The following is a 27,599-nucleotide window of genomic DNA, read 5'->3' as shown; positions in this document are numbered from 1 at the left end:
GAAGGGAGGGGCCAGGAGGGCCTGAGAGACTCTAGTTGATTTTCCAGAAGTCACAGAAGGAGAGAGTCGCTGCTTAACAGCCCAGCCCATCCAGGTCAGAGTTCTCACCCAAAGTCCAAAGCCTGCAATTTACCAGCTGATGAACGAAACAACCTCTGTATCATTACCTGTATATAATGCCTCTGGGCATCAGTTTCAGTTTCCCAGCTGTTAAATTGTACTAAGAATAGCCTGGGTGTGGTGGCTCTTGCCCATAATCTCAGCACTTTGGGAGGCCAAGGCAGGTGGATCAGCTGAGGTCAGGAGTTGGAGACCAGCCTGGCCAACATGGTGAAACCCCATTACTACTCAAAATACAAAAATTAGCTGGGCATGATGGCAGGTGCCTGTAATCCCAGCTACTCAGGAGGCTGAGACAGGAGAATCGCTTGAACCCAGGAGGTAGTGAGCCAAGATTCCACCATTGCACTCCAGCCTGGGCGACAGAGTGAGACTCTGTCTCAAAAAAAAAAAAAAAAAATTGTAATGAAAATATAGCCTACCCCACTGGGGCTGGGCGCAGTGGCTCACGCCCATAATCCCAGCACTTTGGGAGGCCGAGGCAGGCGGATCACCTGAGGTCAGGAGTTTGAGACCAGCCTGGCCAACATGGTGCAACCCCGTCTCTACTTAAAATACAAAAAATCAGCCAGGCCTGGTGGTACGCACCTGTAATCCCAGCTACTTGGGAGGCTGAGGCAGGAGAATCACTTGAACCCGGGAGGCAGAGGTTGCAGTGAGCCAAGATCACACCATTGCACTCCAGCCCGGGGAACAAAAGCTAGACTTCGTCTCAAAAAAAAAAGCAAAGAAAATACAGCCTACCCCATTTGGATGCTACAAGCGAGAATCAAATGAAATGATACTTAGCAAAGCATTCAGGAAGCGGCTTGAAACAAGCTCTTCTTCCCCATACATGCTACTGTGAAAGCAACGTTGGGTCTGAGCTACTCTTCACCTCCACCCTGTTGTCCCCAATGTTGTGGACGTTAAGGGATCCAGCTGGCCACTGGGCCAACCTCACAGCCAGCCTGCACTGTCTCCAAGCCAGGTGGCAGAATCCCAAACCAGTCCTCCTCACTTCTGCACCAATCTTGTGTTAAATCCTCAGTGTCCCTGGAAACCCCAGCCAAAGTCATCTATGGAACCTGTGCTTCCGGCACAGCTCTCATCTGGCCACTTGATATCTGCAGGGCAGCCAGGAGTGACCAGGAGCTCTCTGGGTGTCAAACATCTATAGCACCTAGTGTAACCTCACCAGCTGTTCCCAAGAAGCCATTCAAGATGCACTGCTAAGATTTAAACTGAAAACCGAGTCAGAGTCGGCTGGAACCCATGAGACCAGGATCTGAGAGCCAGTTGGACCAGCATGCCAGGGACCATGTCAGATGGATGTCAGGTCATACCAGGGAAGATGAGTGGCAACGTGGAGTTCAATGTACTACGGGTGAATTAAATTGCATATCTCACTCCTTTCAGAAGCACTCAAGTTCACGGGCAAAAAGGAATGCCAAGAAAAGTACTGATCGGTTCTGATGGCTGGGTGCGGTGGCTCACACCTGTAATCCCAGCACTTTGAGAGGCAGAGGTGGGAGGATCGCTCGAGCCCAGGAGTTCAAGACCAGCCTGGGCAACATAGCAAGACCCCGTCTCTACAAATTAATAAAATATTTAAAAATTAGCTGGGCATGGTGGTGCCACCTGTGGTCCCAGCTATTCAGAAGGCTGAAGGAGAGTTACTGCTTGAGCCCAGGACTTCAAGGCTGCAATGAGATATGATCACATCATTGCACTCCAACCCCGGATGCCAGAATGAGACCAAAAAAAAAAAAAAAAAAAAAAAAAACTGAGCACAAGGGTATGCCACCCGCGCTCCACTCTACCCCCGGCCAAAAAGAGGCTCAACTAAGCAAAACGTTATTTGGCGAATTGCATGGGAAATACTGTACACTCGTTAAATATTTAACAAAATTGTGAAAGCAAAGTAAGACTTTGTAGAGACAAGCTATAAAAAATGTGTGAAATGCTCATAACTACCAAGAGAGAAAGGGGTAAAAAGGATGGATAAGCCACAAAGAGAAATCATCCTATCCTGTGTAGGATGACGTAACTTGGATCCAGCAGGAAGGCTGGCCCAACATTAAGTAGGGGACATAGGAAGGGGTGGGTAGAGAGAGGAAAGTCCTTGGTGTGGCCTCAGGCTCCCAATTCTGCCAGGTTACAATCTCGCTTAATGGGGGGTTGGGCAAAGGCTCATCATTAAAGGAAGAGTTTGGCCGGATATGGTGCCTCAGGCCTGTAATCCCAGCACTTTGGGAGGCTGAGGCAGGTGGATCACTTGAGGCCAGGAGTTTGAGACTAGCCTGGCCAACATGGTGAAACCCCATCTCTACTAAAAATACAAAAAATTAACCAGGCATGGTGGTGTGCACCTGTAATCCCAGCTACTCAGGAGGCTGAGGCAGGAGAATCGCTTGAACCTGGGAAGTGGAGGTTGCAGGGAGCCGAGATCGCGCCACTGCACTCCAGCCTCGGGCGACAGAGCGAGACTCTGTCAAATAAATAAATAAACAAATAAATAAATAGGAGATACTGTTCTTCAGCCCCTCCTCCTTCCTGCTGGCTGGAATGTAGATATGACGGCTGATGTTCCAGCAGCCATTCTACGCCATGCGGAGGAAGTCACATGCTGAAGATGGTGCAGTAACAAGATACTGTGTAAGGAGCAACAAAGTTCTGTGTAAAGAAGCCTGGACCCTGACATTGAGGGCACCATGCCAACCCTGCAAAACCCATTTCTAGGTTTTTTGTTTTTTTTTTTTTTAAGACAGAGTCTCCCTCTGTCACCCAAGCTGGAGTGCAGTGGCGAGATCTTGGCCCACTGCAATCTCCGCCTCCCAGGTTCAAGCAATTCTTGTGCCTCAGCCTCCCAAGTAGCTAGGAGTACACGCACGCACCACCAGACCGAGCTAATTTTTGTATTTTTAGTACAGACAAGGTTTTACCATGTTGCCCAGGCTGGTCTCAAATTCCTAGCCTCAAGTGATCCTCCCGCCTCAGCCTCCCAAGTAGCTAGAACTATAAGTATGCTCCACCACACTCAGCTAATTATTTTTATTTTTTGTAGAGACAGGGTCTCACCACATTGGCCATGCTGGCCTCATACTCCTGGCCTCAAGTGATCCTCTCTCCTTGTCCTCCCAAAGTTCTGGGATGACAGTCACTGCACCTGGCCCAAGAAATACATTTCTATTATTATTATTATTATTATTATTATTATTATTATTATTATTATTTGAGATGGAGTTTCGCTCTTGTTGCCCAGGCTGGAGTACAAAGGCTTGATTTCCGCTCACTGCAACCTCCGCCTCCTGGGTTCAAGCGATTCTCCTGCCTCAGCCTCCTGAGTAGCTGGGATTACAAGCATGGGCCACCATGCCCAGCTAATTTTTTTGTATTTTTAGTAGAGACGGGATTTCTCCATGTTGGTCAGGCTGGTCTTGAACTCCCAACCTCAGGTGATCTGCCTGCCTCGGCCTCCCAAAGTACTGGGATTACAAAAGGCATGAGCCACCGCACCCGGCCTCTATTATATCTTGTTAAAGCCATTATTTGGTTTTTGGTCTCATACAGCTGAACTGAATATTAACCAATAAATAGAGGAAATAAGAATCTTTTGTGTTAGAAGATGTGGATCAAGGTCTGTAACAGAAGTGGGGTTCCCTGCCAGGCATGGCGGCTCATGCGTGTAATCCCAACACTTTGGGAGGCTGAGGCAGAAGGATCACCTGAGGTCAGGAGTTCGAGACCAGCCTGGCCAACATGGTGAAACCCCACCTCTGCTAAATATACAAAAATTAGCTGGGTGTGGTCGCAGGCACCTCTAGTCCCAGCTATTCAGGAGGATGGGACAGGAGAATCCTTGAGCCCAGGAGGCAGAGGTTGCAGCGAGCTGAGATGGCGTCATCTCTACACTCTAGCCTGGGCGACACAGCGAGACGCTGTCTAAAAAAAAAATGGCGCTTCCTTCCAAGGTGGGAGACAGAGATAAAAGAGGGGTAGGGGAATTCTCTGAATTGGCAGAACTGGTAGTAGAAGCAAGTCTCATTCCTGGATAAACAGAAATAGTGAGAGAAGAAATGGGAAAAATCAAGGACATCCCTGCAGTAACAGCTGTGGAGGGTGGGGAGTTTACTATGCTAGACTATGTAGGGAAACGCCTCCTGGCTTGACAGGTTAGGTGCCTGTGCTGACAACGGTTGCTGAGAGCTCAAGGTGAAAAGAGGGATAGTTCCAGGAAATGATAACCCCGGTGATACACTGTCCCTGCCCTCCCTATCTTCATTGTACAGGCCTCTGTCGTGACGACAGAGGTTAGGTGACACCTGCGTGGCACAGCTCGTCTGGAGGGTGACGGGGCAAGCCTTCATCACTAGCAGGGCCAAAAATCCCTAAAGCCTCAGGACTGGGGCAGGCCTCAGCGCACTCGTTCATAGTTTGTTTCCATCATTTTACTTTTTTGCGGAGAAGGGAGTCTCGCTATGTTGCCCAGGCTGGTCTCCAACTCCCGGACTGAAGCGATCCTCCTGCCTCGGCCTGCCAGAGTGCTGGGATTACAGGCACTGCACTAGGGGCCACACGCGGCCCCATTATTTTAATAATTCATAATTACCACGCTTAGAAACCTGCCTCAGCTCCATTCCCCCCCGCAGCAACACCCACCGTCCATCCTCCTGTCCCCTTCCCCATGCACAGCCCTTACACCTGCTCTTCAGGGATCTCAACTAGCGCACATGGTCTGGACAGTGGGGAGCCTTCAACTAGTGCGGCCAGAACGCTGAAGGCCGGATACAAGGAGCTTCGGTGTCCAGGCAGGGGATTTGGGGTTGCCTGAGATTGGGGCGGGGAGAGCTGGAGACAGTGGGCACAGATGGCGAGGGGTTCACCTCCCCAACACCCCCAACCCAGCCCAGTCTCCGAGGCCCGAGTGGCTGCTTTTTGCGCCACCTGGCGGCCGTCTCCAGCGAGAGGAGCGAGAGGAGCCCGTGCCTGCGGGACCCGGTTCCCGTGGGGCGAGCGGGCGTGGGGCGCGCCCAGCTTGGAAAGCCGGGAACTGCGCGGCCCAGGGACCGGCAAGACTCCGGATTCAACCCCTGCGAGGCCCCGAGACCCGGTGCCCTCGGTCCCTGGCGGCGACACCCGCGTGCCCGGGGCTCTGCGGGGCGCTGCGGGGCGCTGCGGGGCGCGCGGCGGCCAGAGCAAGCGTGTGCGCACGCGCCCACCCCACGCCGCGCCCCGCACCGCCGCGCGCGCGCACGCACGCCCCGACGCTGGCCTGCGCCGGCCGCTTTCCCACGCGGGGGCCCGGGGGCTCCCGAGCCGGCCGCCTCCAGGAAGCAGGCGCCGCGTGGTATTGCCGCCTGCACCTCGGGCGTGGGGACCCCGCTGCAGCAGTCCTGTCCACACGGGTGACCTCCTGGAGGGCGGGGCGGGGGGCAATCTGCGCGGGTCAGGCCCCTCGGAGCAGGCTGGGGGCGCCCGGGCCAGGCCGCTCCCACCTGCCAGCCGCGCGGCCAATGAATGCTAGGCCTGGTGATGTCATGCCCCGACCGGACCCTGGTGACGAAAGTCCGAGGTCACCCGTCAGGGAACCAGCACAGACCCACCCGCGGGGGTTCCAGAAGTTTCCACTGCCGCCGCGGAGTGCGGCCTCGCCCCGCAGCCTTGCGCGTGCTACCACGCTGGCCTGCCTTCTCAGGTGTTCCGAGTCACCCCTTCCTCCCCCGGGGGTCTCCTGTCTCCAATGCCCCCCCCACCTCATTTCCACTAGCGATCCCATTTTACATCTCCATTCCCACAGGTGTCCTTTCATCCCCAGGAGTGTCCCACGTCACCTTTTCTGCACCAGTGCCACCTGGACCCCTAAGGGGACCGTCCTCGGCCACACTCCCAAATGCCTCTCCTCCCATGCCACCCGTCTGTGTCGTGGCCGGGGATGCATGGCCCCTTGGCCTTGCGCTAACTTCACCAGCCTCGAGCGAGACCGACAGGGTGTCCAAGTGTGTCCGTCCGTCTGTGAAAGTCGGTCCCTGCGTTTGTCTGTGCCTGTCACTGCATGAGGTCGTCCGTCTGCGCGTGTCTATCTCCACGGGCTTCTGTCCGTCTGTCTGTCACGTGGGTGTCTATTCCGCCGCTGCAGGTCTTTGGGTCGCGTCTGTCACTGCGCGTCTGTCGTCGGTCGGCGTCTGGCACTGGAGTGCGTCTGGGCCCCGGGGTCTCCGGGTCTCGGCTCCAAGGGAGGGAGAGAGAGGGGAGGTGGCCGCCCGGGGGAGCGGGGAGGGGCGGGGGCGGAGACAGTGGGCGGGGGCGGGCGGGGGCGCTGTGAGGCCCGGAGGGGGTGTGTGCGGGGGGCCGGAGGCGGCGGCTGTCAGAGTCGGCTCAGCCTGCGCCGGGGAACATCGGCCGCCTCCAGCTCCCGGCGCGGCCCGGCCCGGCCCGGCTCGGCCGCCTCAGGTGAGTCTCCCTCCCCTCCCGGGACTCTCCTTAAGGCCCGTGTCCGGGGCACCGTGCGCTCCCCGAGGGGTGCAGGCCCCCCTAACGGGACGGCTCCCGCGTCCCCGGGCCTGCCCCGCGCCGCCCTCCGCTGCCCCGCACTCGTCCGGAACTCTTCCCCGGCCGCCTCACACTCACCGACGCCCACGCAGGAGCCCGAGCCGGCGGGGACGGCCACCGCCTCTGCGCTCCGATTCCCGCGGGGACCCCCGAGCGCCCCTTCCCCGATCGCTCCCTAGTCCGGGGCCACTGGAAGACACCCCCTAATTGGGGCGGTACCCGAGCTGCGCAGGTTCCTGGCGCCGGGCTGGGCACCCCCATCCCCAGGGCCACAAGCCCAGCGCCCCTGCGCAGCGCCCCTCAGAGGCCCCCTCCGAGGCCCAGGGCGCCCCCTCCCGCGGAGACTCCATCTCTATTTTTTGGGAAGGGAAGGCTCGGCGGAAGCCCCGAGTTATAATTAGCGCCACTCGGGTTTCCTAGTTAATCTCCAGCAGCACCACCACCCCCAGCTCAGGGCGGCGGGGGCTGGGCGAGGGGTGACCGGCGGGAGAGGGGGGAGTTCCCACCCGGGGAATTTTGATCCTTTGGCTGGAGATGCCGGAACCGTAGCAGCTGCTGCCCCCAAAATAGCGCCCCCGCCCCTGCAGCCGGGGATCTCCAGAGCCCCGGGAACACAGGCGTCCCAGCTCGCCCTTCAGGCGGCTCTGCAAAGCCCTCCGGCCCCCAGTTCTGCAAGGCCCTTGGGCCCCCACCCCAAGTTCCCGGCTCCCGGCTCGGGGCGGGGAGCGCCGACCTTTTCTCGGTCTCTACTGCCCTCCGCCGGCGGCGGCGTGCACGGCAGCTTCAGACGGATGGGGGGCTCTCGAGTCCTGGGGGACGCGGGCTGGCGAGCCTGTTTGCTGGGGCTGGGCTGGGAGCGTGCGCAGCTGATGGGAACCCGCGGGCATCAGCGCTCGGTGCCAGACATTGGATGAGAATGGGCAGGGTTGGGTGGGGAGTGGACTAGGCAGGATTTGGGGGACCCCGGGACCTGAGGCTTCCACACCCTGAATGCCCAGCCCACCGCCCCCCAGGACCCCGGGTCTGGCCGACCCAGGAGAGTGGGGCTGCGCCTTCAGGCCGCCACAAGCTCCCCCAGCGGCGCCGCCCGTCCGTGAGGCCGCGCCCCTGTCGGGTGGACTGAGGCCTCTGGTGCCCTCACTGCACGAGCTGGGCCTGGCCCAGTTCCCGGAAGAGGTGAGGGCGGTGGACCCCTGCGGGGCAGAGAGGGTGCTCCTCTCTGTTCCCTGCATTTGTCTGGATATGGGTGTCTGCCTGATCTCTTTCCCCTCCTGCCCGCTGGCCTGTGTCCTTGTCTCTGCCTGTCTCCTTCCCTCCCTCCCTCTCTCCCCTCCTCTTTGCCAACCGGCCCCACCTCCTCTGCAGCTGAGTGATAACCCTTGGGCCCACTGTACCCTAATCTCCTCCCTCCTAGCTCCTCGACCTTCACCCTTTCCCTTTCTTTCTCCCAGCAGACGCCGCCTGCCCTGCAGCCATGAGGCCCCCGCAGTGTCTGCTGCACGCGCCTTCCCTGGCTTCCCCACTCCTCCTCCTCCTCTGGTTCCTGGGAGGAGGAGTGGGGGCTGAGGGCCGGGAGGATGCAGAGCTGCTGGTGTCGGTGCGTGGGGGCCGGCTGCGGGGCATTCGCCTGAAGACACCTGGGGGCCCCGTCTCTGCTTTCCTGGGCATCCCCTTTGCGGAGCCACCCATGGGACCCCGTCGCTTTCTGCCACCGGAGCCCAAGCAGCCTTGGTCAGGGGTGGTAGACGCTACAACCTTCCAGAGTGTCTGCTACCAATATGTGGACACCCTATACCCAGGTTTTGAGGGCACCGAGATGTGGAACCCCAACCGTGAGCTAAGCGAGGACTGCCTGTACCTCAACGTGTGGACACCATACCCCCGGCCTACATCCCCCACCCCTGTCCTCGTCTGGATCTATGGGGGTGGCTTCTACAGTGGGGCCTCCTCCTTGGACGTGTACGATGGCCGCTTCTTGGTACAGGCCGAGAGGACTGTGCTGGTGTCCATGAACTACCGGGTGGGAGCCTTTGGCTTCCTGGCCCTGCCGGGGAGCCGAGAGGCCCCGGGCAATGTGGGTCTCCTGGATCAGAGGCTGGCCCTGCAGTGGGTGCAGGAGAACGTGGCAGCCTTCGGGGGTGACCCGACATCAGTGACGCTGTTTGGGGAGAGCGCGGGAGCCGCCTCGGTGGGCATGCACCTGCTGTCCCCGCCCAGCCGGGGCCTGTTCCATAGGGCCGTGCTGCAGAGCGGTGCCCCCAATGGACCCTGGGCCACGGTGGGCATGGGAGAAGCCCGTCGCAGGGCCACGCAGCTGGCCCACCTTGTGGGCTGTCCTCCAGGCGGCACTGGTGGGAATGACACAGAGCTGGTAGCCTGCCTTCGGACACGACCAGCGCAGGTCCTGGTGAACCACGAATGGCACGTGCTGCCTCAAGAAAGCGTCTTCCGGTTCTCCTTCGTGCCTGTGGTAGATGGAGACTTCCTCAGTGACACCCCAGAGGCCCTCATCAACGCGGGAGACTTCCACGGCCTGCAGGTAACTAGTGGCTAGCCGGCGTGAAGCTGACTCCTCTGGGTCCCAACAGTCCCTCCCCTCCCTGCAGGGACCCAGGCATGAGGGCTTCTCCAGGCCCATTCCCAGAAGTCCCAGAAGTCCTCCCTGAGGGCTCAGATCCCAGGGTGGTCGGCAGGGCAGACAGGAAAGCCACCGTGGGTCTATTTTCTCTTTCTCTGCGTCGCTCCCCTGATCTTGTCCTCTCTCTGCCCATGGTTCCGGGTCTGTAACTGTTCCTCTCTCTGGCTCTTTGTCTGTCCATCTGTTTCTGTCTACTTGTCTGTCTGTGCCTGTCGCTCCATCCCACCCCCCTCTCCCTCACCCCCAGGTGCTGGTGGGTGTGGTGAAGGATGAGGGCTCGTATTTTCTGGTTTACGGGGCCCCAGGCTTCAGCAAAGACAACGAGTCTCTCATCAGCCGGGCCGAGTTCCTGGCCGGGGTGCGGGTCGGGGTCCCCCAGGTAAGTGACCTGGCAGCCGAGGCTGTCGTCCTGCATTACACAGACTGGCTGCATCCCGAGGACCCGGCACGCCTGAGGGAGGCCCTGAGCGATGTGGTGGGCGACCACAATGTCGTGTGCCCCGTGGCCCAGCTGGCTGGGCGACTGGCTGCCCAGGGTGCCCGGGTGTACGCCTACGTCTTTGAACACCGTGCTTCCACACTGTCCTGGCCCCTGTGGATGGGAGTGCCCCACGGCTACGAGATCGAGTTCATCTTTGGGATCCCCCTGGACCCCTCTCGAAACTACACGGCGGAGGAGAAAATCTTCGCCCAGCGACTGATGCGATACTGGGCCAACTTTGCCCGCACAGGGTCAGCAGTGCAGAGGGGGAGAAGGCTGGGGAGGACAGGAGTCGGGGGTGGGAGGACACACAAAGAGAAGCAGACACACAGAGACAGAAAGGACGGGTGGGACAGGGGCAGGATAGAACAGCCAGAGAAGGACATGCTCACAAAGGAGATAAAAGGGGAGAGAAAAAGAAAGGAGACAGAGAAGGCAGAGGGGATCTTGCAGAGACAGAGACAGAGGCAAAGGAAAGTGAGGAGACGAGGTAGACATGGAGGGGGGCACAGTGGCTCACCCCTGTAATTCCAGCCCTTTGGGAGGCCAAGGTGGGAGGATCCCCTGAGGCCAGGAGTTTGAGACCAGACTGGACAACATAACAAGACCCCGACTCTTAAAAAGAAAAAAAAGTACGAAACTTAGCCAGGCACGGTGGCTGGTGCCTGTGGTCCCAGCTACTTGGGAAGGTGAGGCAGGAGGACTGCTTGAGCCTGGGAGGTTGAGGCTGCAGTGAGTTATGATGGCACCACTGCACTCCAGCCTGAGCGGCCCTATCTCTGGGAAAAAAAAAAAAAGACGGGAGACCAAGACAAAGGAGTTGGAGCTGGATTAAGTCAAACCAGTGATGATTCACTAGCAGTGACACATTCTCTCTCTCACACACACACCAGTTTATCTGGATCAAGAAGAGGACAATGAAATCTAGCATCGGATGGGTGTTGTTAAAAAATGTGATGTTTGTAGACATAGGACCCGTCCTGGTTACTTAGGAAGGGCTCAAGACATCCTAGCCATATTTTTACTGAGAGAAACAAAGATGGAACAGAAAAGCTGAGGGAAAAGGAAGGAGACAGGGAGCGCACGAGGAAGGCAAGACCCCGATGACCCGGCACTTTGGAGAAGGTGGAGGGAGGGAGGGCACGGGCTCTCTGGGGCTCTCCGCAGAGCTGAAGAGTCCGGGGTCCCGTGGAGTTGGGGGCCACCTCCTCCCACTGCCCGTCTGGACTGAGCCTTCCCTTCCTTCCGCAGGGATCCCAATGAGCCCCGAGACCCCAAGGCCCCGCAATGGCCCCCGTACACGACGGGGGCTCAGCAGTACGTGAGTCTGGACCTGCGGCCGCTGGAGGTGCGGCGGGGGCTGCGCGCCCAGGCCTGCGCCTTCTGGAACCGCTTCCTCCCCAAATTGCTCAGCGCCACCGGTACGCAGGGGCCAGCGGGCAGCGGCTGGGAGGACGGGAGTGGGAGCCGGCCAGGTGTAACCCCTCTCTTCTCCCCCTAGCCTCGGAGGCTCCCAGCACCTGCCCAGGCTTCACCCATGGGGAGGCTGCTCCGAGGCCCGGCCTCCCCCTACCCCTCCTCCTCCTCCACCAGCTTCTCCTCCTCCTTCTCTCCCACCTCTTGCGGCTGTGACCACGGCCTGCCTCTTCCCCTACGGCCACAGGGGCCCCTCCTCTAATGAGTGGTCGGACCATGGGGAAGGGCCCCACTCAGGGATCTCAGACCCAGTGCCCCCTCCCTCCTCAAACCAAGAGATTCACACTGGACAGGGCAGGAGGAGGGGGCCGTGCCTCCCACCCTTCTCAGGGATCCCCACGCCTTTGTTGTTTGAATGGAAATGGAAAAGCCAGTATTCTTTTATAAAATTATCTTTTGGAACCTGAGCCTGACATTGGGGGGAAGAGGGAGGCCCCGGGCTGGGTAACACCCCCCATTGGGGCTATAACGGTCAACCATTTCTGTCTCTTCTTTTTCCCCCAACCTCCCCCTCCTGTCCCCTCTGTCCCCCCGTCTTCCGGTCATTCTTTTCTCCTCCTCTCTCCTTCCTGCTGTCCTTCTCTGGCCCCGCCTCTGCCCTCATCCTCCCTCTCGTCTTTCGCACATTCTCCTGATCCTCTTGCCACCGTCCCACGTGGTCGCCTGCATTTCTCCGTGCGTCCTCCCTGCACTCATGCCCCCCTTCAACCTGCCCAAATGTCCGATCCCCGACCTTCTTCGTGCCGTCCTCCCCTCCCGCCTCGCCGGGCGCCCTGGCCGCAGACACGCTCGACGAGGCGGAGCGCCAGTGGAAGGCCGAGTTCCACCGCTGGAGCTCCTACATGGTGCACTGGAAGAACCAGTTCGACCACTACAGCAAGCAGGATCGCTGCTCAGACCTGTGACCCCGGCGGGACCCCCACGTCCCCCGCTCCGCCCGGCCCCCTAGCTGTATATACTATTTATTTCAGAGCTGGGCTATAACACAGACAAGCCCCAGACCCTGCCCATCCCCACCCCACCCCCGACGTCCCCCGGGGCTCCCGGTCCTCTGCATGTCTCAGGCTGAGCTCCCTCCCCCGCGGTGCCTTCGCCCCTCTGGGCTACCAATAAACTGTTACAGCCACGGGAGTGTGCGCGACTAGGGAGCCAGGGGCAGGGGCAGAACGCCGGAATCACGGGGGCGGAGTCTATGCAGGAGCGGGGCTGGAGGGTGAGAAACAGGCGAGCTCCGAGGCGGGCGCAAGGCAAAGGCCAACCCCCGGCCCTGCCCCGCCGGGGCGCCTGCGCAATGAGGCCCACAGGCCCGCAGGCAGGCACGGCGGAGGGGCGGGGCGGAGGGGCGGGGCGGGGCGGGGCGGGGCGGGGCGCGGCGCGGCGGAGCATTGTGGGATCCCCTCGGTCGGTGCCGCTCGGTGGCTGCCGCTTGCGGCCTGCGGTGATCAACGAGGCCCGGGGAGCGCGTCCCCAGCCTGCGCGCCGGTCCTGCGGCAGCTGGCCAAGACCCGGAGCCGAAAGGGAGTGTTGGAGCCTGAGGTCGCTCCGCGCCGCTAGGAGGACGCTGTGCCTGGCCTTGGATCTCCGCTCCCGCCCACCGCCCTGGAGCCGCTGAGGGACGTCCACGTGGGCCTGTCCCCGCCGAACCGCGGCCCTGTCCGCCTGGCGCTGCTCTCGGGCCACTACCTCTACTACCACTACGGCTGCGACGGCCTGGACGACCGCGGCTGGGGCTGCGGCTACCGCACTCTGCAGACGCTGTGCTCGTGGCCGGAGGGCCAGCCCGCGGGCGTACCTGGATTGGCCGCTGTGCAGGCGGCCCTGGAGGACATGGGCGACAAGCCCCCCGGCTTCCGGGGCTCCCGGGACTGGATCGGCTGCGTGGAGGCCAGCCTCTGCCTCGCTCACTTCGGAGGGCCCCAGGGACGCCTCTGCCACATACCCCGGGGAGCGGGGCTGCACGGGGAGCTGGAGAGGCTTTACTCCCACTTCGCAGGGGGCGGAGGCCCAGTCATGGTTGGAGGGGACGCAGATGCCAGGTCCAAGGCCTTGCTGGGAGTCTGCGTCGGGTCAGGCACGGAAGCCTATGTCCTGGTATTGGATCCTCACTACTGGGGCACTCCAAAAAGCCCCAGTGAACTACAGGCTGCTGGGTGGGTGGGCTGGCAAGAGGTGAGTGCAGCCTTTGACCCCAACTCCTTCTACAACCTGTGCTTGACCAGCCTTAGCTCCCAACAGCAGCAGCACACCTTGGACTGAGGGCGCAGTTACAGAACTGAGATTCTCGGGTCCCAGACATGCACCTATGTACCTCCCACTGGTGTCCCTGCAGAGCCCGGCACTTTTGACATAATAAAAGTGGCAGGGCTGAGCAACACCTCAGGAGTTACTCTGGAAGGATGGGGGAGGTATGTAACACACGAGAGTCAGGAGCCCTGTGGAAGTGCTTTTATTGGCAGTAAGGCTGATAGTACAAAAAATTCTCAGAGCTTGATGGGACAAGGTAGTACAAATATGGATGACACAGGAGTGAGGAACAGGGGACGGCTCAAAAGAAATCAACGTCGTCTGGGGCATCCAGGTCCCGATATTCCACAATGGCCCTTGGGTCTCCACGAACCATCCTGTGAGGTTCGAGGTAAAGGATGAGAGCTGAGGGCTCCGAAAAGGGAGTTTGCAGGCGGCAACAAAGCTTGGGAGTCTGCCCTCCTCCTTACCTGTTTCGAGGTTTCCCAGGATAACCTCCCTGGCCTCGGAAGGCATCGTAGTTCCCTCGACCAGCACCATACGGGGCGTGGGGGTATGGAGGGCCTCCTGTGGGGACTGCAGGGCGGACAGCACCAGCTATGACAGAGATCAGTGTTGAGTTGCAAAACTATGTCCTCAACTCCATCCTCTGTTTTCTTCTCCCAAAGCCACACACTCACCAAGCCCCTTCATCTCCCTCCTGTACTTACCTCCATAGCCCAAGATCGGGGGCCGGGGCTGACCGTAGGGCATCAGGCCCTGGGGCGTCTGGTGTGGGTAGGGGAGTCCCGGGGTCAAACCTGGGGGGAGTACAACACGGACAGGGACATGAATTACTGCGGGGGCGGGGAGGGGGATACAGGTACAATTGACTTCTAGGGCTATGGTCTCAGGATGGGACAGAAACTTCTGGGGGTGACATGTTAAAGAGAAACGGGAGTCCCTGGGTAGTCAAGGGACAGGGGACATGTGACCTTCATGGATCGTATCTTACTCTGGGCAGGGCCAGGTGGCTGGGCTGGCTTGATCTCAGGCAGAGCTGGGCGCTTAGCATCAGTGAGGAAGTTGTTAAAAAACGCGACCTCCTTTTTCACTTCCTCAATTTTCTCTGCATGCTTGTTGAAGATATGTTTGCGCACAAACTCAGGACCCTGGGTGGAGAGAGGAGAGGGGTCAGGACAGCCACGTAATGGTTGCCTCGCTCGCAGGCCCGACCTGGAAGGATTCCCAGCTCCCAGGTCCGGACTGCCAGTGCAGTCAGCAGTTCCCCACCCCTGCCCAGGGGGCTTCCTGTCTCAACCCCACCTCCCGCCACTGTAGCACGGCCATTCTCCAACATCCCAGACCTTGAATTTCTTGCCACTGAGAGGACACAGCCACTTATCCTTGCCCAGTTCCTGCGTGTTGGAGGTGACGAACTTCTCCACTTCCTGCTCTGGGTCTTTGCGCCCCATCTTCTGGGCCTCTTCCTCTGAGAGTGACTCCCGCACACTCAGCAACGGCGTGAGCTTCTCCTCAAACGTCTTCTGCCACTCCAGCACTGTGGTTTGGGAACAGAGGAAGGAAGGTTGGCAAGGGAGTCGGAAGGAAGGATGGTGGCAAGGGGCTGGAGGACCAAGGCCAGGGGCAGCCGGGGACAAAGGGGAACCTGGAGCTCACCTTCCCCGTGACTGATGCGGTTGGGTGGCATGGGCCCCCGAACGTGGATGATCCCACAGCGATTGGGCATCTCATCCTCGTTGGGGTACTCACAGGTGTTGTAATAATCCAAGGAATGCACGATGCGCAGGTAAAGAAGGAGCTTGTCCAAGACCTAAGGGAAGTGAATGCGAGCGTTCAGCTCCTGCCCTCACCGCCCGAGCCCCCACGTACCCCGCGCTGCCACTGGCACCTTGATCAACTTCTCATCCCGCTCCACATTGATCTCTGCCGGGTTCCCTTCCTTAGGAGGCTCCTCAGGAGGAGCGCCCCCGCTGCTCCCCAGCAGCTCCTCCTCCTCGGCGCTCACTTCCTCGATCAGGTAGTCGGTGATATTCTTCAAGATCGGGTTTTGCGAGGGCAGGCTCTGATGGGAGGAAGAGAAACAAGTAAGGCAGAGAAAGACCTTCAGGGGAGGTAACCTGAGACCTTCCACAAGTGAAAGAGCAGCGAGGGGACAGGAGTTCACCAGACATAAATGGCACCTTTTGCCCCCTTGAGATTTGTCTTTATTTTAGCTTTTATTCCACCCCAGCCACAAATGATCACTAGCATCCCCCCCGTTCTGCTGGAAGCTGGAGGAGGTGCTACCCACACACGAAGGGGCAAATGAGTGAGCAGGCAAGTGGGTGCCAAGGGGTCAAGGCTACAGATAGGTGAGGTCAGAGGTGCCCACAGCAGAGGCACTACCGGTTGCTTCTGACAAAGTCCTTTGGGGAGTCACTGACCGTTGGCAGGGGAGGCGTCCCTGGTTCTGAGGCCCAAAGCTGGGTCCTGTCGTCCAGCGTGTGGATCAGCTTGGCCGCCAGCTTGATGTCGTTGCGCACAATCTGCTTGTGCTGGGTGATGCCGTTGATGTTGCGAACGCGCCGGGTGAGGTCCCTGTTCACACCAGGGCTCAGCTCACACTCCCGGAGCTGGAGGGCAGACATCAGCAGCAGCTCACCCCACTTACCCCACTTGCCAGAGAAGCAGCAGCTCTAAGACCCTCCCCTCTTGAGCACCAGCGATTGATCAGACTGCAAGCTCCCTGGGGACGGGGACCACATAGGTCCCGTCCATGCTAATGCCCTAGAGCCTTGCCCAGAGACAATGTAGGCAGACAAAACGGTCAAAGAGTGTGCAGAACAACCAGACTATCAAATGAACAAAGTCACGCAGAGGTCCCGTGTGGCACAGAGAGTCTCCCTTCCTCTTCCCCACAGTCCCACCCCCAGCACTCACACGGATGTTCTGCAGGTTCCAACAGATCTCTTTAATGTTAACACTGCGGTCGAAGGTCACCCAGCCACGACGGAAAAACCTACACAAGAAAGAAAATGTTAGCGCAGTCAAGCGAGGGAGTTGGTGTTGGCCATTAACATTCCCCTGCACTTTTCCCTCCAACGCACTGAGTTACTCACCTCCTCTCCGGCTGGGGCTCTGAAAGCGCCACCCGCATAAAGCCTGGGTACCTTTTACAAAGCTGCAAGAAGCAGAAAACCAGCCCCATGTAGTGACTCAAGGATTCATTCGCCTCTTCCTCCAATCCCCCACTGCCCTCAGAACCCTAGGGACTAACTGCCTTGTCACTCTTCCCATCCTTGGGCAGGGAAAAACCACTGAACGGCTTCAGAACACCAGCACCTGAAAGCCAATGGCGCTATCAGGACTAGTCCTCGGAGGCCATGGGCCCTGGGGAAGGGGCCTCCCTAGCAGGTGAAACGGGGGCATCTGTCACAGGCAGGGCCCCACTGCCTTCCCTCTGCCCTCCACTTCTCCATCGGCCCTGCCCTGACTCCACGGGTCCCCACTCACGGAGATGATCTCGGCCCGGGAGATGTTGGGCGCGATGTTGCGCATGAAGAGGGAGCAGGTCTTATGCAGCGGCCGCGGCTTGCACTCCAGCCCCGCGGCGTCCTTGGGCTTCTCCCATTCTTCTTCCTTGGGCTTCTCCTTCTCCTTGAGCGCTTCTTCTAGGCAGGAAGGGGGGTAGGAAGGAGTGCGTTTTTATTACGGATTTTGGTGGGGAGGATAGAGCAGCTTTCCCCTAAAAGCCACCCTCCCTCCCATCAATGTCACCAACCTCTCACCTCCCCACCCGCATTAGGAGAATGCACTTTAAAGCAGAAGAGAAACCCTACCAGCCTCCTCCTTCTCCTCCTCAGCCTGGCCGCTCTCTGACTCCGACTCGGACTCCGACATGCTGCCCTCGTCAAAGCTGTCGTCCCCGCTGTGCTTCCGGTTCCGCTTCTTGCTACTCTGCGCGAGCCACAGCAGGGGGGACAAGTCAGCGTGCCAGGACCCCAGCCCCAACACTCTGACCCCAGGCCACAGACACCTCACCTTTTTGGCTTCCTTCTCAGAGTCTTCTTTCTTCTCTTCCTTGTCCCCGTCACCCTCCGACTTCTTTGTTTTGTCATCATTAGAACTGTCATTCTCAGCCTATGGTAAGAAATAACCACTGGGGATGTCAAACCTCCCCTCCCACCTTTATCAGAGGGCCCCCACCCCCACAACTGAGGCCACAGGTTCATTTTCCCCAGCCCCCGACTTCTAGCTCCTATGGACCCCTGCCCACCCCCCTCCCCCAGGCTGCCGGGGGCAGCACTAGGAGACCCAGGGCTCGGACCTGCTTGCTGTCTTCCTTCTTCTCGTCCTTGTCGTTGGTTTTGCGCTCCCCGTCCCCCAGTCCTGCTCCAGCCCGTCCTTCTTCTTTCTTGCCTGGCTCCCCAGGCTTTCCTGCCTGCTCCTCCTCCTCCTCCTGCTCCAGGATGCGGAGATCATTCTCCGTGCCTCCTTCCATCTTAATCACGGCTACCAACAAAGGGAACAGAGGTCACAACCCCAGGGCCCTGGCTCCTGTCAACCGGCTTCTACCTGGTCCCCAGACACCCCCACCCCCATAGGGTCCGGATGCCTGCCACCCCTCCAAATCCGCACACCTGCATCCAGCATCTTGACAATGGCATCAGCTTTGTCTATGTCCAGGAGAAGGTTATCAAACCAGCCAGTCTCCATGAGGGACAGGAAGACCCTCAGTCGGTTTTGCAGGGCCCCCCGGGCCTCCTGCCGACGCTTCCCCACCTCATCTGGGTGGTACTTAGACCGAAACCTGGGAATGAAGCAGGGGAGGGAAAGACAAAAGTTACTGGAAGCAAAGGCCAGGATGTGGGAAGGGGCCCAGGAAAGACAGGGCATATCCCCCTTCCTCTCACAACCACAAAAGGTCATCAAAATAGAGAGATTAGGGGATAGGGGTGCGCTAGAACCACCCAACACCCCAAAAGGAACCAGAAGTTGTGTTCTGAGAAGATTTGGGGGGAGAACCAGGAACTAAGAGCTCTGGATTCGGGAGGACCAATGACTACAGGGGGACGCCAGGGTTGGAGAGGCAGATTTACCACTTTAAGTCTCTGGGAAACACTAACGTAGTAAAAAAGTGTCATTTCCCAAAGCTTCAGAGAGGAAGGCTCAGGAAATAGCAGGCCCTGAAGAACCTCCCTCTCCTCACCAACCCCAAACTGCAGTCATTCAAAAACTGCTCCCGCCAACTCCCTCCACCCCGAGGTGGAAGACAGAGGGCCAGATAGCAAAAGCCCAAAGGCAGGGCACCTTTCTCCACCCGTGGGAAGATAAGCAAGACGGTGAAGGGACAGGAAAGACCGAAGGGAGACACTGGAGTGCCCTTTAGAGCCTCAGGTCCTGCCCACAGGGGGAGAGAGAGGAGAGGGCTGGAAGGTTAGGGAGAAGAAAAATAAAACATTTCAAATAGGACCTCAGAGGGAAAACAGAAGAAATGAGGAGTATGAGGAAAAGGGGAAAGGGAGGAAAGGGGAGAGTGTGAGAAAGTCCCAGAAACCGAAAACAAAGGGAAAAACTAAAGATCAGAGAGAGAAACTGAAAAAACCAACAGGGAGGAAGGTGGTGTTAGGCAGGGAGCAAGAACAGGAACAGAGAAGAATGAAGGTGCATGAGAGATTAGGACAAAGACACAGAGCAATTCGAGAGAGGGGACAGCGAAGACAGAACAGAACCACGAGTGGGGCAGAAGAGGAAAGGAAAGCCGCAGGCATCACCTCCAGGATCTTTACCTTGGCCGCTTGGTCAAACAGAGCTCAAGATTTAACTAGCGGCGCCCAGGGCCCATGCTGGCTGGTGGGCCACCGGCTGGCTCCTGGCTGGGCGCCCGGCCGAGATGCCCTGCCCCGCGGGACTCCGCAGTGGGGCCTGACTGGCTAGCTGCCTGAGCAATCACATTCAGCTAAACCGCTGCATTGTGCACAGCAGTGCCCTGCCTGTCTGCCTGGCCGGGGCCGCGCAGCTCAGCCCAGGGGCTCATGTATGGGCTGGGTATGGTGGGGGTGGAGGTGGGTTTGCTCCGAGCTCCGTCGATGAGCGGGTGTAGTTCCCAGTTCTGGCTCTTTTCAAGGAGGAGGAGCAGAAAGAGGATGAGGAGGAGGAGGAGCAGGAAGGGGGGAAAAGATGGTTGATTAAAATTAAAACATCCACAAAAGGAAAAAAAAATTAAAATTCTTTTTCTGTCAAACGACCCTGAGATCTTTGCTTTTCTTGTCTGGATTCACTCGTCGCTTTAGGAGGACACCTCAGCCACACAGGGTCCTGGTGATCAGGGATGACAATGACCCAACACCAACAAGTGGGAAGCAGTCTGTCTGCTGCCCCAAGGGGCCAAGTGGCTCTGGCCTGCTGCCTGGAGGTGTCCCACTCTCTGAGGACAGCAGGACAGGAGATAGGGCGGGGCGGGGGCCGTGGCAGTCGCTGAAGTGAGGGGGAGACCCCATCAGCCAATGCTGTCATACTTCCCAACCCCCGCCCCCAGAAAGTTCTGGACACGGGAAACTGGGAAGAGGACAGGGCTGTGGCTCCACCAGCGGGGCCAGGGGGACATGCCAGGGCAGAGGTCCAGGGAAGCAGGGGCACTCACCACTCCTCATCTTTGTGCGCCAGGAAGAAATCCTGCATCTGCTGCCTCCGGAAATCCAGCTTGTAGTCATTATAGCGCTTGACGGCCTCCGTCTCATCCACCGAGTCATCCAGGGAGAGGAGAAACTCCTTGAAGGTCTTCATCACAGGCGGCGGCACACCCAGGTCAATCTCTGCGATGCTGCCCAGCCTGGAGGGGACCCCGGTCAAGAAGGCTTGGTTGTTGGGGAACGGTGGGAGGCTACAGGGGCCAAAGTAGCTAGGTGCCCCTTTACTTTGCCCACCATGGACATCACCCCAAACCCCAACAGCTACCTACCATCCCCACCCCAGGGACATGCCTCTGTGTGCCTGACCCACTCCCTGGCTTCAGCCATGGCCTTCAGCAACCCCATCCATCCCCCAGGCCTACCAACCCCCTTCTCCCGAGAAGCCCCGCGCCCTTACCTGGCCTGGATAGGCAGGACATGGTGCTGCATGATGTGGACGTCGGGGTGGCCCCAGGGCTGAGGGGGGCCATAAGTTGGGCCCCCACCCCCCCCAGCATAGGGCATCTCATAGCCACTGTGGTATGGGTCAGAGCTGTGCTCATCCCTGAAGGTGGGGGACACAAAAGTAAAGCAGAGAAGGGAGTCACCTCCCCAGAGCATGAAGGAGGATGGACAGACGGGGGTACACACAGCATGGTCTCCCAGACAAGAGTTTCAAGGGACAAAGAAACGATGGGTGATGGGAAGTTGAGAAAAGGAAATGACAAAGATTTAGGCACAGGTGAGGTGAGAAAGGGGAGGCCCAGGTGGAACTGAGGCGAAGGGGAGGAGAGGGAAACCGCTCCATCTCACCAGTCTCTCCTCATGCGCTTCTGTGGTGGGCTGAGTTCATGGCGAGGTGGCGAGAAGCGCTCTCGCCGATTCCGGTCATAGTCCCGATATTCACCCCGACTACGGCGCTCACGGCCACGGTCCCACTCTCTGGCGGTAAGAACAAGTAACAAAGATTAAAGGCCAGGCACGGTGGCTCATGCCTGTAATCCAAGCACTTTTGAGAGGCTGAGGCAGAGGAACACTTGAGGCCAGGAGTTCGAGACCAACCTGGGCAATAGTAAGACCCCCATCCCTGTAAAAAAATTTTTATTTTTTAAAAAGTAACAATAATTAAAGATACAGCTGGATATGCCACAGCCACACTCCTAAACAGGCCCTTCTTACACCCTGAGACACCAGACTAAAAAGCCTACAATTATAAAACTTCACTCCTAACAGAAAAAGATTTTTCTCTAGTCAGGGCAAGCCACTGCACTCCAGCCTTGGCAACAGAGACCCTGTCTCAAAACAAAACAAAACAAAGATTCTTGTCTAATTCCATGAGTTCAGCCAACACCCAAGAACTGATGGTTCTCCAACTCTTCTCCCAGCCAGGCCTTCCGCCTGAGCTCCAGACCCACATGAATCACCCCTGCTACAGGCCCACTTATGGGCAGGAGGTCGGGGCTGCAGCAAGCTTCGACTGCACCAGTGCACTCAGCACGGGTGACAGAGGGAGACCCTGTCTCTAAAAATAAAACAAAGAACTTTTTAAAAATCATCCCCTACTAGAAGTCCATCAACCATCAACCCCCTCAAATTCAACCTGTCAGAATCAGGCCTATTTGGCTGGGTGCGGTGGCTCATGCCTGTAATCCCAGCACTTTGGGAGGCCAAGGTGGGCGGATCACGAGGTCAGGAGATTGAGACCATCCTGGCTAACATGGTGAAACCCCGTCTCTACTAAAAATACAAAAAAAATTAGCCGGGCATGGTGGCAGGCACCTGTAGTCCCAGCTACTTGGGAGGCTGAGGCAGGAGAATGGCGTGAACCCAGGTGGCGGAGCTTGCAGTGAGCCGAGGTCGCGCCACTGCACTCCAGCCTGGGCGACAGAGCAAGACTCCGTCCCCCCCCCCCCAAAAAAAAAAGAAAAAAGAATCAAGCCTACTTATCCCACCACCATGGGCCCAAATGTCTTTTCCTCCCCCCGCTCCCCACTCTGCTGTATCAATGGAACAGCATCTCTCCCCAGCTGTCATTCACTACCCTCACCGCTAATTACTGCTACTGCTAATCCTCTGCCTCAAAGCCTATCAAAGCTGTCCCACTCTCTGCCATCCCCACACACCCTGTCCTAGTCCTTGTCCTCGGCCAGTGTGGCTCCTGCAGCCCTGGCTGCCCGCCTGCTTCTGGTCTCTCGCTTGTCTCCCCACTGGCAGGCGGACCTTCCTGAAACACAAGTCTCATCACATCACACCATTACTTCAATGCCAGTAAGCAACACTGTTGTTTTAACTTGGGTTCCTGGCTGTCACTTCAGCCTCTCGACCAGCCACCAACCTCCCAACCAATCACCAGCCTCCCCCATCCGCATCTTCTTCTTTTTTTTTTTGGAGACAGTCTCACTCTGTCGCTCAGGCTGGAGTGCAACAGCACAATCACTCTCCGTCTCGGCTCACTACAGCCTCCGCCTCCTGGGCTCAAGCAACTCTCCTGCCTCGGCCCCTTAATACTCTTAAAAATGACTGAGGACACCAAAGAGTTTCTGCTTACGTGGGTTACATCTATCAATACTTACTATATTCAAAATTAAAACAAAATGTTCTAAAACCTTCATTTTTAAATTACACAGTAAGATGAAACAGATTACATGTTTTTATGAAAAATCGTTTTCCAGAAAAATTTTGGTGAGAAAAAGTGGCATTGTTTTTACATTGTCACCAATCTCTCCAAGTTCTGGCTTTGTAGAGCATAGCTTCTACACTGAATCTGTTGAGATACTTTGTTCTGCTTGAAAAATGAGGCAGGCCGGGCATGGTGGCTCACATCTGTAATGAATGCTAGCACTTTGGGAGGCCAAAGCAGGTGGACTGCTTGAACCCAGGAGTTCAAGACCAGGCTGGAGCAACACGGTGAAACCACCTTTCTACTAAAAATACAAAACTTAGCTGGCTGGCTGGAAGTGGTAGCTCATGCCTGTAATCCTAGCACTTTGGGAGGCCAAGGCAGGCAGATCACTTGAGGTCAGAAGTTTGAGACCAGCCTGGCCAACATGGCAAAACCGTGTCTCTGCTAAATACACAAAAATTAGCCGGGCATGGTGGCAGGCACCTGTAATCCCAACTACTCAGGAGGCTGAGGTGGGAGAATTGTTTGAACCCGGGAGGTGGAGGTTACAGTGAGCCCAGATCATGCCACTATACTCCAGCCTGGGCAGAGTGAGACTCCATCTCAAAAATAAAAAGAAAGAAAGAAAGAAAATTAGCTGGGTGTGATGGCATACACCTGTAGTCCCAGCTAATCAGGAGGCTGAGGTGAGAGGATCACCTAAGCCTGGGGAAGTCAAGGCTGCAGTGGTCTGTGACCATGATCGTGCCACTGCACTCCAACCTGGGCAACAGAGTAAGACCCCGTCTCAAAAAAAAAACAGAAAATCAGGCCTCACACTGATAAGGAGTTGGAAAAGCCTTTTCAGATTAACTAGATATTCATTTTGGATACTACCCAAAATTCAACAAGAGGTAGGTTCTTTTTTTTCTTTTCTTTATGCTACCTTGACCAAGGAGGAAGTAGCTTCTCACAGGCTAGTTAGAACCTTCAATCTGAAATAGCATCAGTGAATATTGCTTTCTCTGCTACATTAAAATCCACTGTTCTATCTTTCCCTTTCAATGGGCCTTGATTATGTCTCACCCAATATCAAAATGTATTCATCAGCATCACTGCCTATCTCACCAAGAAAGTCTTTACTTAACGGGAAGCTGTCAAGCTCACATTAGTAGAAGTTTTCCAAAATTTTAATTTCCTTTTTTTTTTTTTTTTTTTGACAGGGTATCTCTCTGTTGCCCAGGTTGGAGTGCAGTGGTGCCATCAAGGCTCACTCCCACCTCGACCTCCCAGGCTCAAGCCATCCTCCCGCCTCAGCCTCCTGAGTAGCTGGGACTACAGGCATGTGCCACCACCCCCAGCTAATTTTTGTATTTTTTTGTACAGACAGGTTTCACCACGTTGCCCAGGTTGGTCTCAAATTCCTGGGCTCAAGCAATCCACCCACCTTCACCTCCCAAAGTGTTGGGATTACAGGCATGAGCCACTGCGCCGGCCCAAAATTTTAATTTTCACTGGAAAGTTCTACTTCATCACTGGCAACAAATACCAACAGCTTACACTGAAGTAACAGGTTCTCAGTTCATTTTCAAGATGTCTGCCAAATACCCAAGTATGAACAATCACTGTTTGTCATTCATTCAAGTAAAAATAACATCCCATGGAAAAAAGCTGTTAGTTCAGCTCAATCACATGCGTACTCTTGCTCAAGACAACTAACGCAGGCCTGTAATCCCAGCACTTTGAGAGGTCGAAGCGGGTGTATACTTGAGGTCAGGAGTTCAAGACCAGCCTGGCCAACATGGTGAAACCCCATCTCTACTAAAAATACAAAAATTAGCCAGGCAGAGTGGCACACACCTGTAATCCCAGCAACTCGGGAGGCTGAGGCAGGAGAATCACTTGAACCCGGGAGGTGGAGGTTGCAGTGAGCTGAGATCGTCCCACTGCGCTCCAGCCTGGGTGACAGAGCAAGATTCTGTGTCCAAAAAAAAAAAAAAAAAAAAAAAGACATACAGTCAAGAGTCCAATTTAATCAAATTTAAATGTTTTACTCTTTCATCAAGAACGACTGATGGAACTGACTTTTTTTTTTTTTTTTTTTTTTTTTTTTTTTTTTTTTTGTAAGACGAGTCTTGCTCTGTCGCTAGGCCGGAGTGCAGGGGTGTGATCTCAGCTCACTACAACCTCTGCCTCCTGGGTTCAAGCAATTCTCCTGTCTCAGCCTCCCGAGTAGCTGGGACTACAGGCGCGCACCAGCATGCCTGGCTAACTTGTATTTTTAGTAGAGACGGGGTTTCACAATGTTGGCCAGGATGGTCTCAATCTCTTGATCTTGTGATCTGCCCGTCTCGGCCTCCCAAAGTGCTGGGATTACAGGTGTGAGCCACTGCGCCCAGTCGGCTTTTTTTTTTTTTTTTTTTAACTCTTTGCTGGCACTGCCTTGATGTTTGGTAAAGCATCAGCAGTTTTACCCATCACTGCTATGGCACCATCAGTGGAAATGGCAATAATATGTAAACATTACCACAAAAACTAATTTTAGCCTCGGAGACCCCCTATGGTCTGTGGACATCCTGAGAAACAGGACTCTAACCAAACTAGAATATGCTAAAAGCACATGTTATGTCCACAGCTCCAAGCTGTTCATGTCACTCGTGTCTGGGGAATTCCCACTCATCTTTCCAAGTCTAGCTAAGTGTCACCTTCCAGTGGGTCCCTGACACACGACCTCCAGCACCGCTCCCCTCCTTTAGAGATCTGTTCCCTCAATGCTTACCCTCTTTATAACTTCCACTATATATACTCATTTACAGAATACATCCACGGCCATTCTGATCCCCCATGCCAAGCGCACATCGTAACACCCTAAGGTCAATAACCACATCTTATAATCAATTAATCCAATCAGCACTGCCCCACGAACTCTGAGATTTTAGGCAAAACAGTGACAAGAAACCTAATCATATATTGTCACGGAAATAATCTGACAACCTTTCCAGTCAGATCATCTTTATATTATTATTTTTCTGAAGCAATCTTCCTAAAATATAATTTACAACCTGGACAACAGAGCAAGACTCTGTCTCTACAAAAAATAATTTTAGACCAGGCACTGGCTCATGCCTGTAATCCCAGCACTTTGGGAGGTCGAGCTGGGTTGATCACCTGAAGTCGAGAGTTCCAAACCAGCCTGGCCAACATGGTGAAACCCCGTCTCTACTAAAAATACAAACATTAGACGGGCGTGGTGGCGGGTGCCTGTAATCTCAGCTACTCAGGAGGCTGAGGCAGGAGAATTACTTGAACCCCAGAGGCGGAGGTTGCAGTGAGACAAGATTGCACCATTGCACTCCAGCCTGGGCGACAGAGTAAGACTCTGTCCCGAAATAATAATAATAATAATAATTTTTAAAAGTTAGCCGGGCGTGATGGCCTCCCCCTGTAGTCCCAACTTCTCAGGAGGCTGAGGCAGGAGGATCGGTTGAGCCCGGGAGGTGAAGGCTGCTATGACTGCATCAATGCACTCCAGCCAGAGCAGCAGAACAAGACCCCATCTCAATAACAAAGCACGCTTTTCGTGCGTGTATAAACAGTGCTTCTTCATACTCAAACTCTTAGCTCTATAGCTCTGATCTGCAGAGAATTTCAAAAACCAAGCCACAGCTAGTTATTTGGCCAACAGCAAATAGGCTAAACCACAGCAAACGGTCCAATAAGCCATTTCATAGGGTTCGCCCTCATAAAAATTACAAGGGGGAAAAAGAAAAGCGACGCGGGTGGAGTGAAACGGCATGAAACGGGGACAAGATGAAGTTAAAAACGGTTCACCTGTCATTCCAATCGTCCCCTCGACGTCTTTCATCTCTCTCGCGGGAACGGTCGTAGTCGCTGCGCTCTCTTCTGAACTTGTCCCTGCGCCTTCGATCGTACTCGTCATCACTGTCACCCATGGCACGGTCTGAGGGGGCCTGGGGACCGGGGAGGGGCGGTCGGAGAGGTGCAAAAGGACGAGCGGAGGAAGGCACCGTCCCTCGCGGGCAGCTCGCCAGCTTCCCTCCCGCCAAGGCCAGCCCTCCGCGGCCCCCACCATCCTGGGCCTGAGGACGCGGCTCAAACGCCTCCGCTCGCCCCGAGGTTCTCCGCGCCTGCCCCCGTGGACCCCGGTTCCTCTCCCGCCCCAGGGGGGCACCCAAGGCTCCTCCCCTCCCCCACCTTGGAGCGGCCGCGGCCGTTGGACTCGCGCTCGGACGGGCTGGATTTCAGGGCGACCTGGGTCGCGGGCGCGCGACGAGGACTTCGAGGAGGGCGAGACGGAAACGGAGCTCTTGCGTAGAAGGCCGAAGACAAGCGAACAAAAGTGGGACAACCGAGGATGGGCGGTAGCGCGCGCGACCCGCGCTGCGCCTGCGTCACCCACGCCTCCGAGGCACAAAGCTCCACCCTCACGGCCGGAACTGGAACTAACAAACCGAGCGCGAAGGGCGGGGAGAGCAGGGCGTGATGGGAAAGGGGCGGGGATCTCGCAAGTCTCGCGCGGTTTTTCGAGACGATAACGGCTCGAGCGTTAGGAACTACGGGACCTCGGCTGGGCCAAGCGCGGCCTCAGGGGGCGAACGAGCTCTCTGGGCGCGAAGGGAGAGCCGAAGTCGAGGATCCCGCGACCCCGGATGTGTCGGGGTTGTAAGCCAGTTCTCATCCAGCCGTGTTCCCCCCACGGGCCTCCTGACCTCACCGGGGGTGATTTCGTCCCCTCCTCGGGCAGAGCGTGGGCTTGGGAAGCGCGGGCGTTTAGGGGATGGAAGATGGAAGCAACCATTTTAAAGCATCGTATCCCACCATTTTCTGCTCCAA

The 27,599-nt window shown here is 56.8% G+C and overlaps 3 protein-coding genes across 11 annotated transcripts; 2 read left to right on the top strand and 1 right to left on the bottom strand.

Annotated features, from left to right (window-relative positions):
* The first annotated feature begins 5,593 nt into the window (after positions 1 to 5,593).
* ACHE (acetylcholinesterase (Yt blood group)) lies at positions 5,594 to 12,555 on the top strand. 5 transcript variants are annotated; one of them, XM_054560319.2, is made up of 5 exons: positions 5,594 to 5,797; positions 8,103 to 9,190; positions 9,537 to 10,021; positions 11,022 to 11,191; positions 12,030 to 12,550. In XM_054560319.2, exons 1-5 carry the CDS (start codon positions 5,620 to 5,622, stop codon positions 12,149 to 12,151), a joined length of 2,043 nt encoding a protein of 680 aa, XP_054416294.1. In that variant the 5' UTR covers positions 5,594 to 5,619; the 3' UTR covers positions 12,152 to 12,550. The 5 variants fall into 5 exon arrangements, with proteins under 5 accessions (XP_054416294.1, XP_024106192.2, XP_024106194.2 ...); XM_024250424.2 differs by lacking the exon at positions 5,594 to 5,797 and adding an exon at positions 6,466 to 6,552 and having other exon boundaries at positions 11,272 to 12,555; XM_024250426.2 differs by lacking the exon at positions 5,594 to 5,797 and adding an exon at positions 6,466 to 6,552 and having other exon boundaries at positions 8,106 to 9,190; positions 12,030 to 12,548.
* A 56-nt stretch (positions 12,556 to 12,611) lies between these two features.
* UFSP1 (UFM1 specific peptidase 1 (inactive)) lies at positions 12,612 to 13,783 on the top strand. The gene has a single exon (XM_009242651.4). It carries the CDS (start codon positions 13,074 to 13,076, stop codon positions 13,500 to 13,502), a length of 429 nt encoding a protein of 142 aa, XP_009240926.3. The 5' UTR covers positions 12,612 to 13,073; the 3' UTR covers positions 13,503 to 13,783.
* Positions 13,677 to 27,242, bottom strand: SRRT (serrate, RNA effector molecule). Of its 5 annotated transcripts, none has more exons than XM_024249351.2 (20): positions 26,961 to 27,242; positions 26,577 to 26,716; positions 20,957 to 21,085; positions 20,562 to 20,708; positions 20,116 to 20,304; positions 18,113 to 18,282; positions 17,800 to 17,984; positions 17,514 to 17,612; positions 17,312 to 17,429; positions 16,986 to 17,143; positions 16,592 to 16,653; positions 16,413 to 16,491; positions 15,917 to 16,105; positions 15,382 to 15,555; positions 15,150 to 15,303; positions 14,837 to 15,030; positions 14,485 to 14,641; positions 14,201 to 14,290; positions 13,961 to 14,087; positions 13,677 to 13,867 (listed from the first exon to the last, which is right to left on the bottom strand). In XM_024249351.2, the coding sequence occupies exons 2-20, from the start codon at positions 26,696 to 26,698 to the stop codon at positions 13,792 to 13,794; spliced, it is 2,619 nt and encodes an 872-aa protein (XP_024105119.1). In that variant the 5' UTR covers positions 26,699 to 26,716; positions 26,961 to 27,242; the 3' UTR covers positions 13,677 to 13,791.
* Between the last annotated feature and the right edge of the window lie 357 nt (positions 27,243 to 27,599).

The sequence above is a fragment of the Pongo abelii genome, chromosome 6, assembly GCF_028885655.2.
Source record: "Pongo abelii isolate AG06213 chromosome 6, NHGRI_mPonAbe1-v2.0_pri, whole genome shotgun sequence".
In the NCBI taxonomy this organism is placed as follows: Eukaryota; Metazoa; Chordata; class Mammalia; order Primates; family Hominidae; genus Pongo; species Pongo abelii.
The sequence above is the reverse complement of the archived record's forward strand: the minus strand, read 5'-3'. Positions and strand labels throughout refer to the sequence as shown.

Bases quoted from the DNA above. Each gene is read 5' to 3' on its own strand.
- ACHE (XM_054560319.2), top strand. From the start codon at position 5,620: ATGCTAGGCCTGGTGATGTCATGCCCCGACCGGACCCTGGTGACGAAA. The intron at 5,798-8,102 runs GTGTTCCGAGTC...TCTTTCTCCCAG, and splicing joins ACGCTGGCCTGCCTTCTCAG to CAGACGCCGCCTGCCCTGCA. The intron at 9,191-9,536 runs GTAACTAGTGGC...CCTCACCCCCAG, and splicing joins GAGACTTCCACGGCCTGCAG to GTGCTGGTGGGTGTGGTGAA.
- SRRT (XM_024249347.2), bottom strand. The intron at 16,654-16,985 runs GTGAGTGGGGAC...TGCTTCTTGCAG, and splicing joins CCCGGGCCGAGATCATCTCC to CTTTGTAAAAGGTACCCAGG. The intron at 16,106-16,412 runs GTGAGTGCTGGG...TCTGCCCTCCAG, and splicing joins GGAACCTGCAGAACATCCGT to CTCCGGGAGTGTGAGCTGAG.
- UFSP1 (XM_009242651.4), top strand. From the start codon at position 13,074: ATGGGCGACAAGCCCCCCGGCTTCCGGGGCTCCCGGGACTGGATCGGC.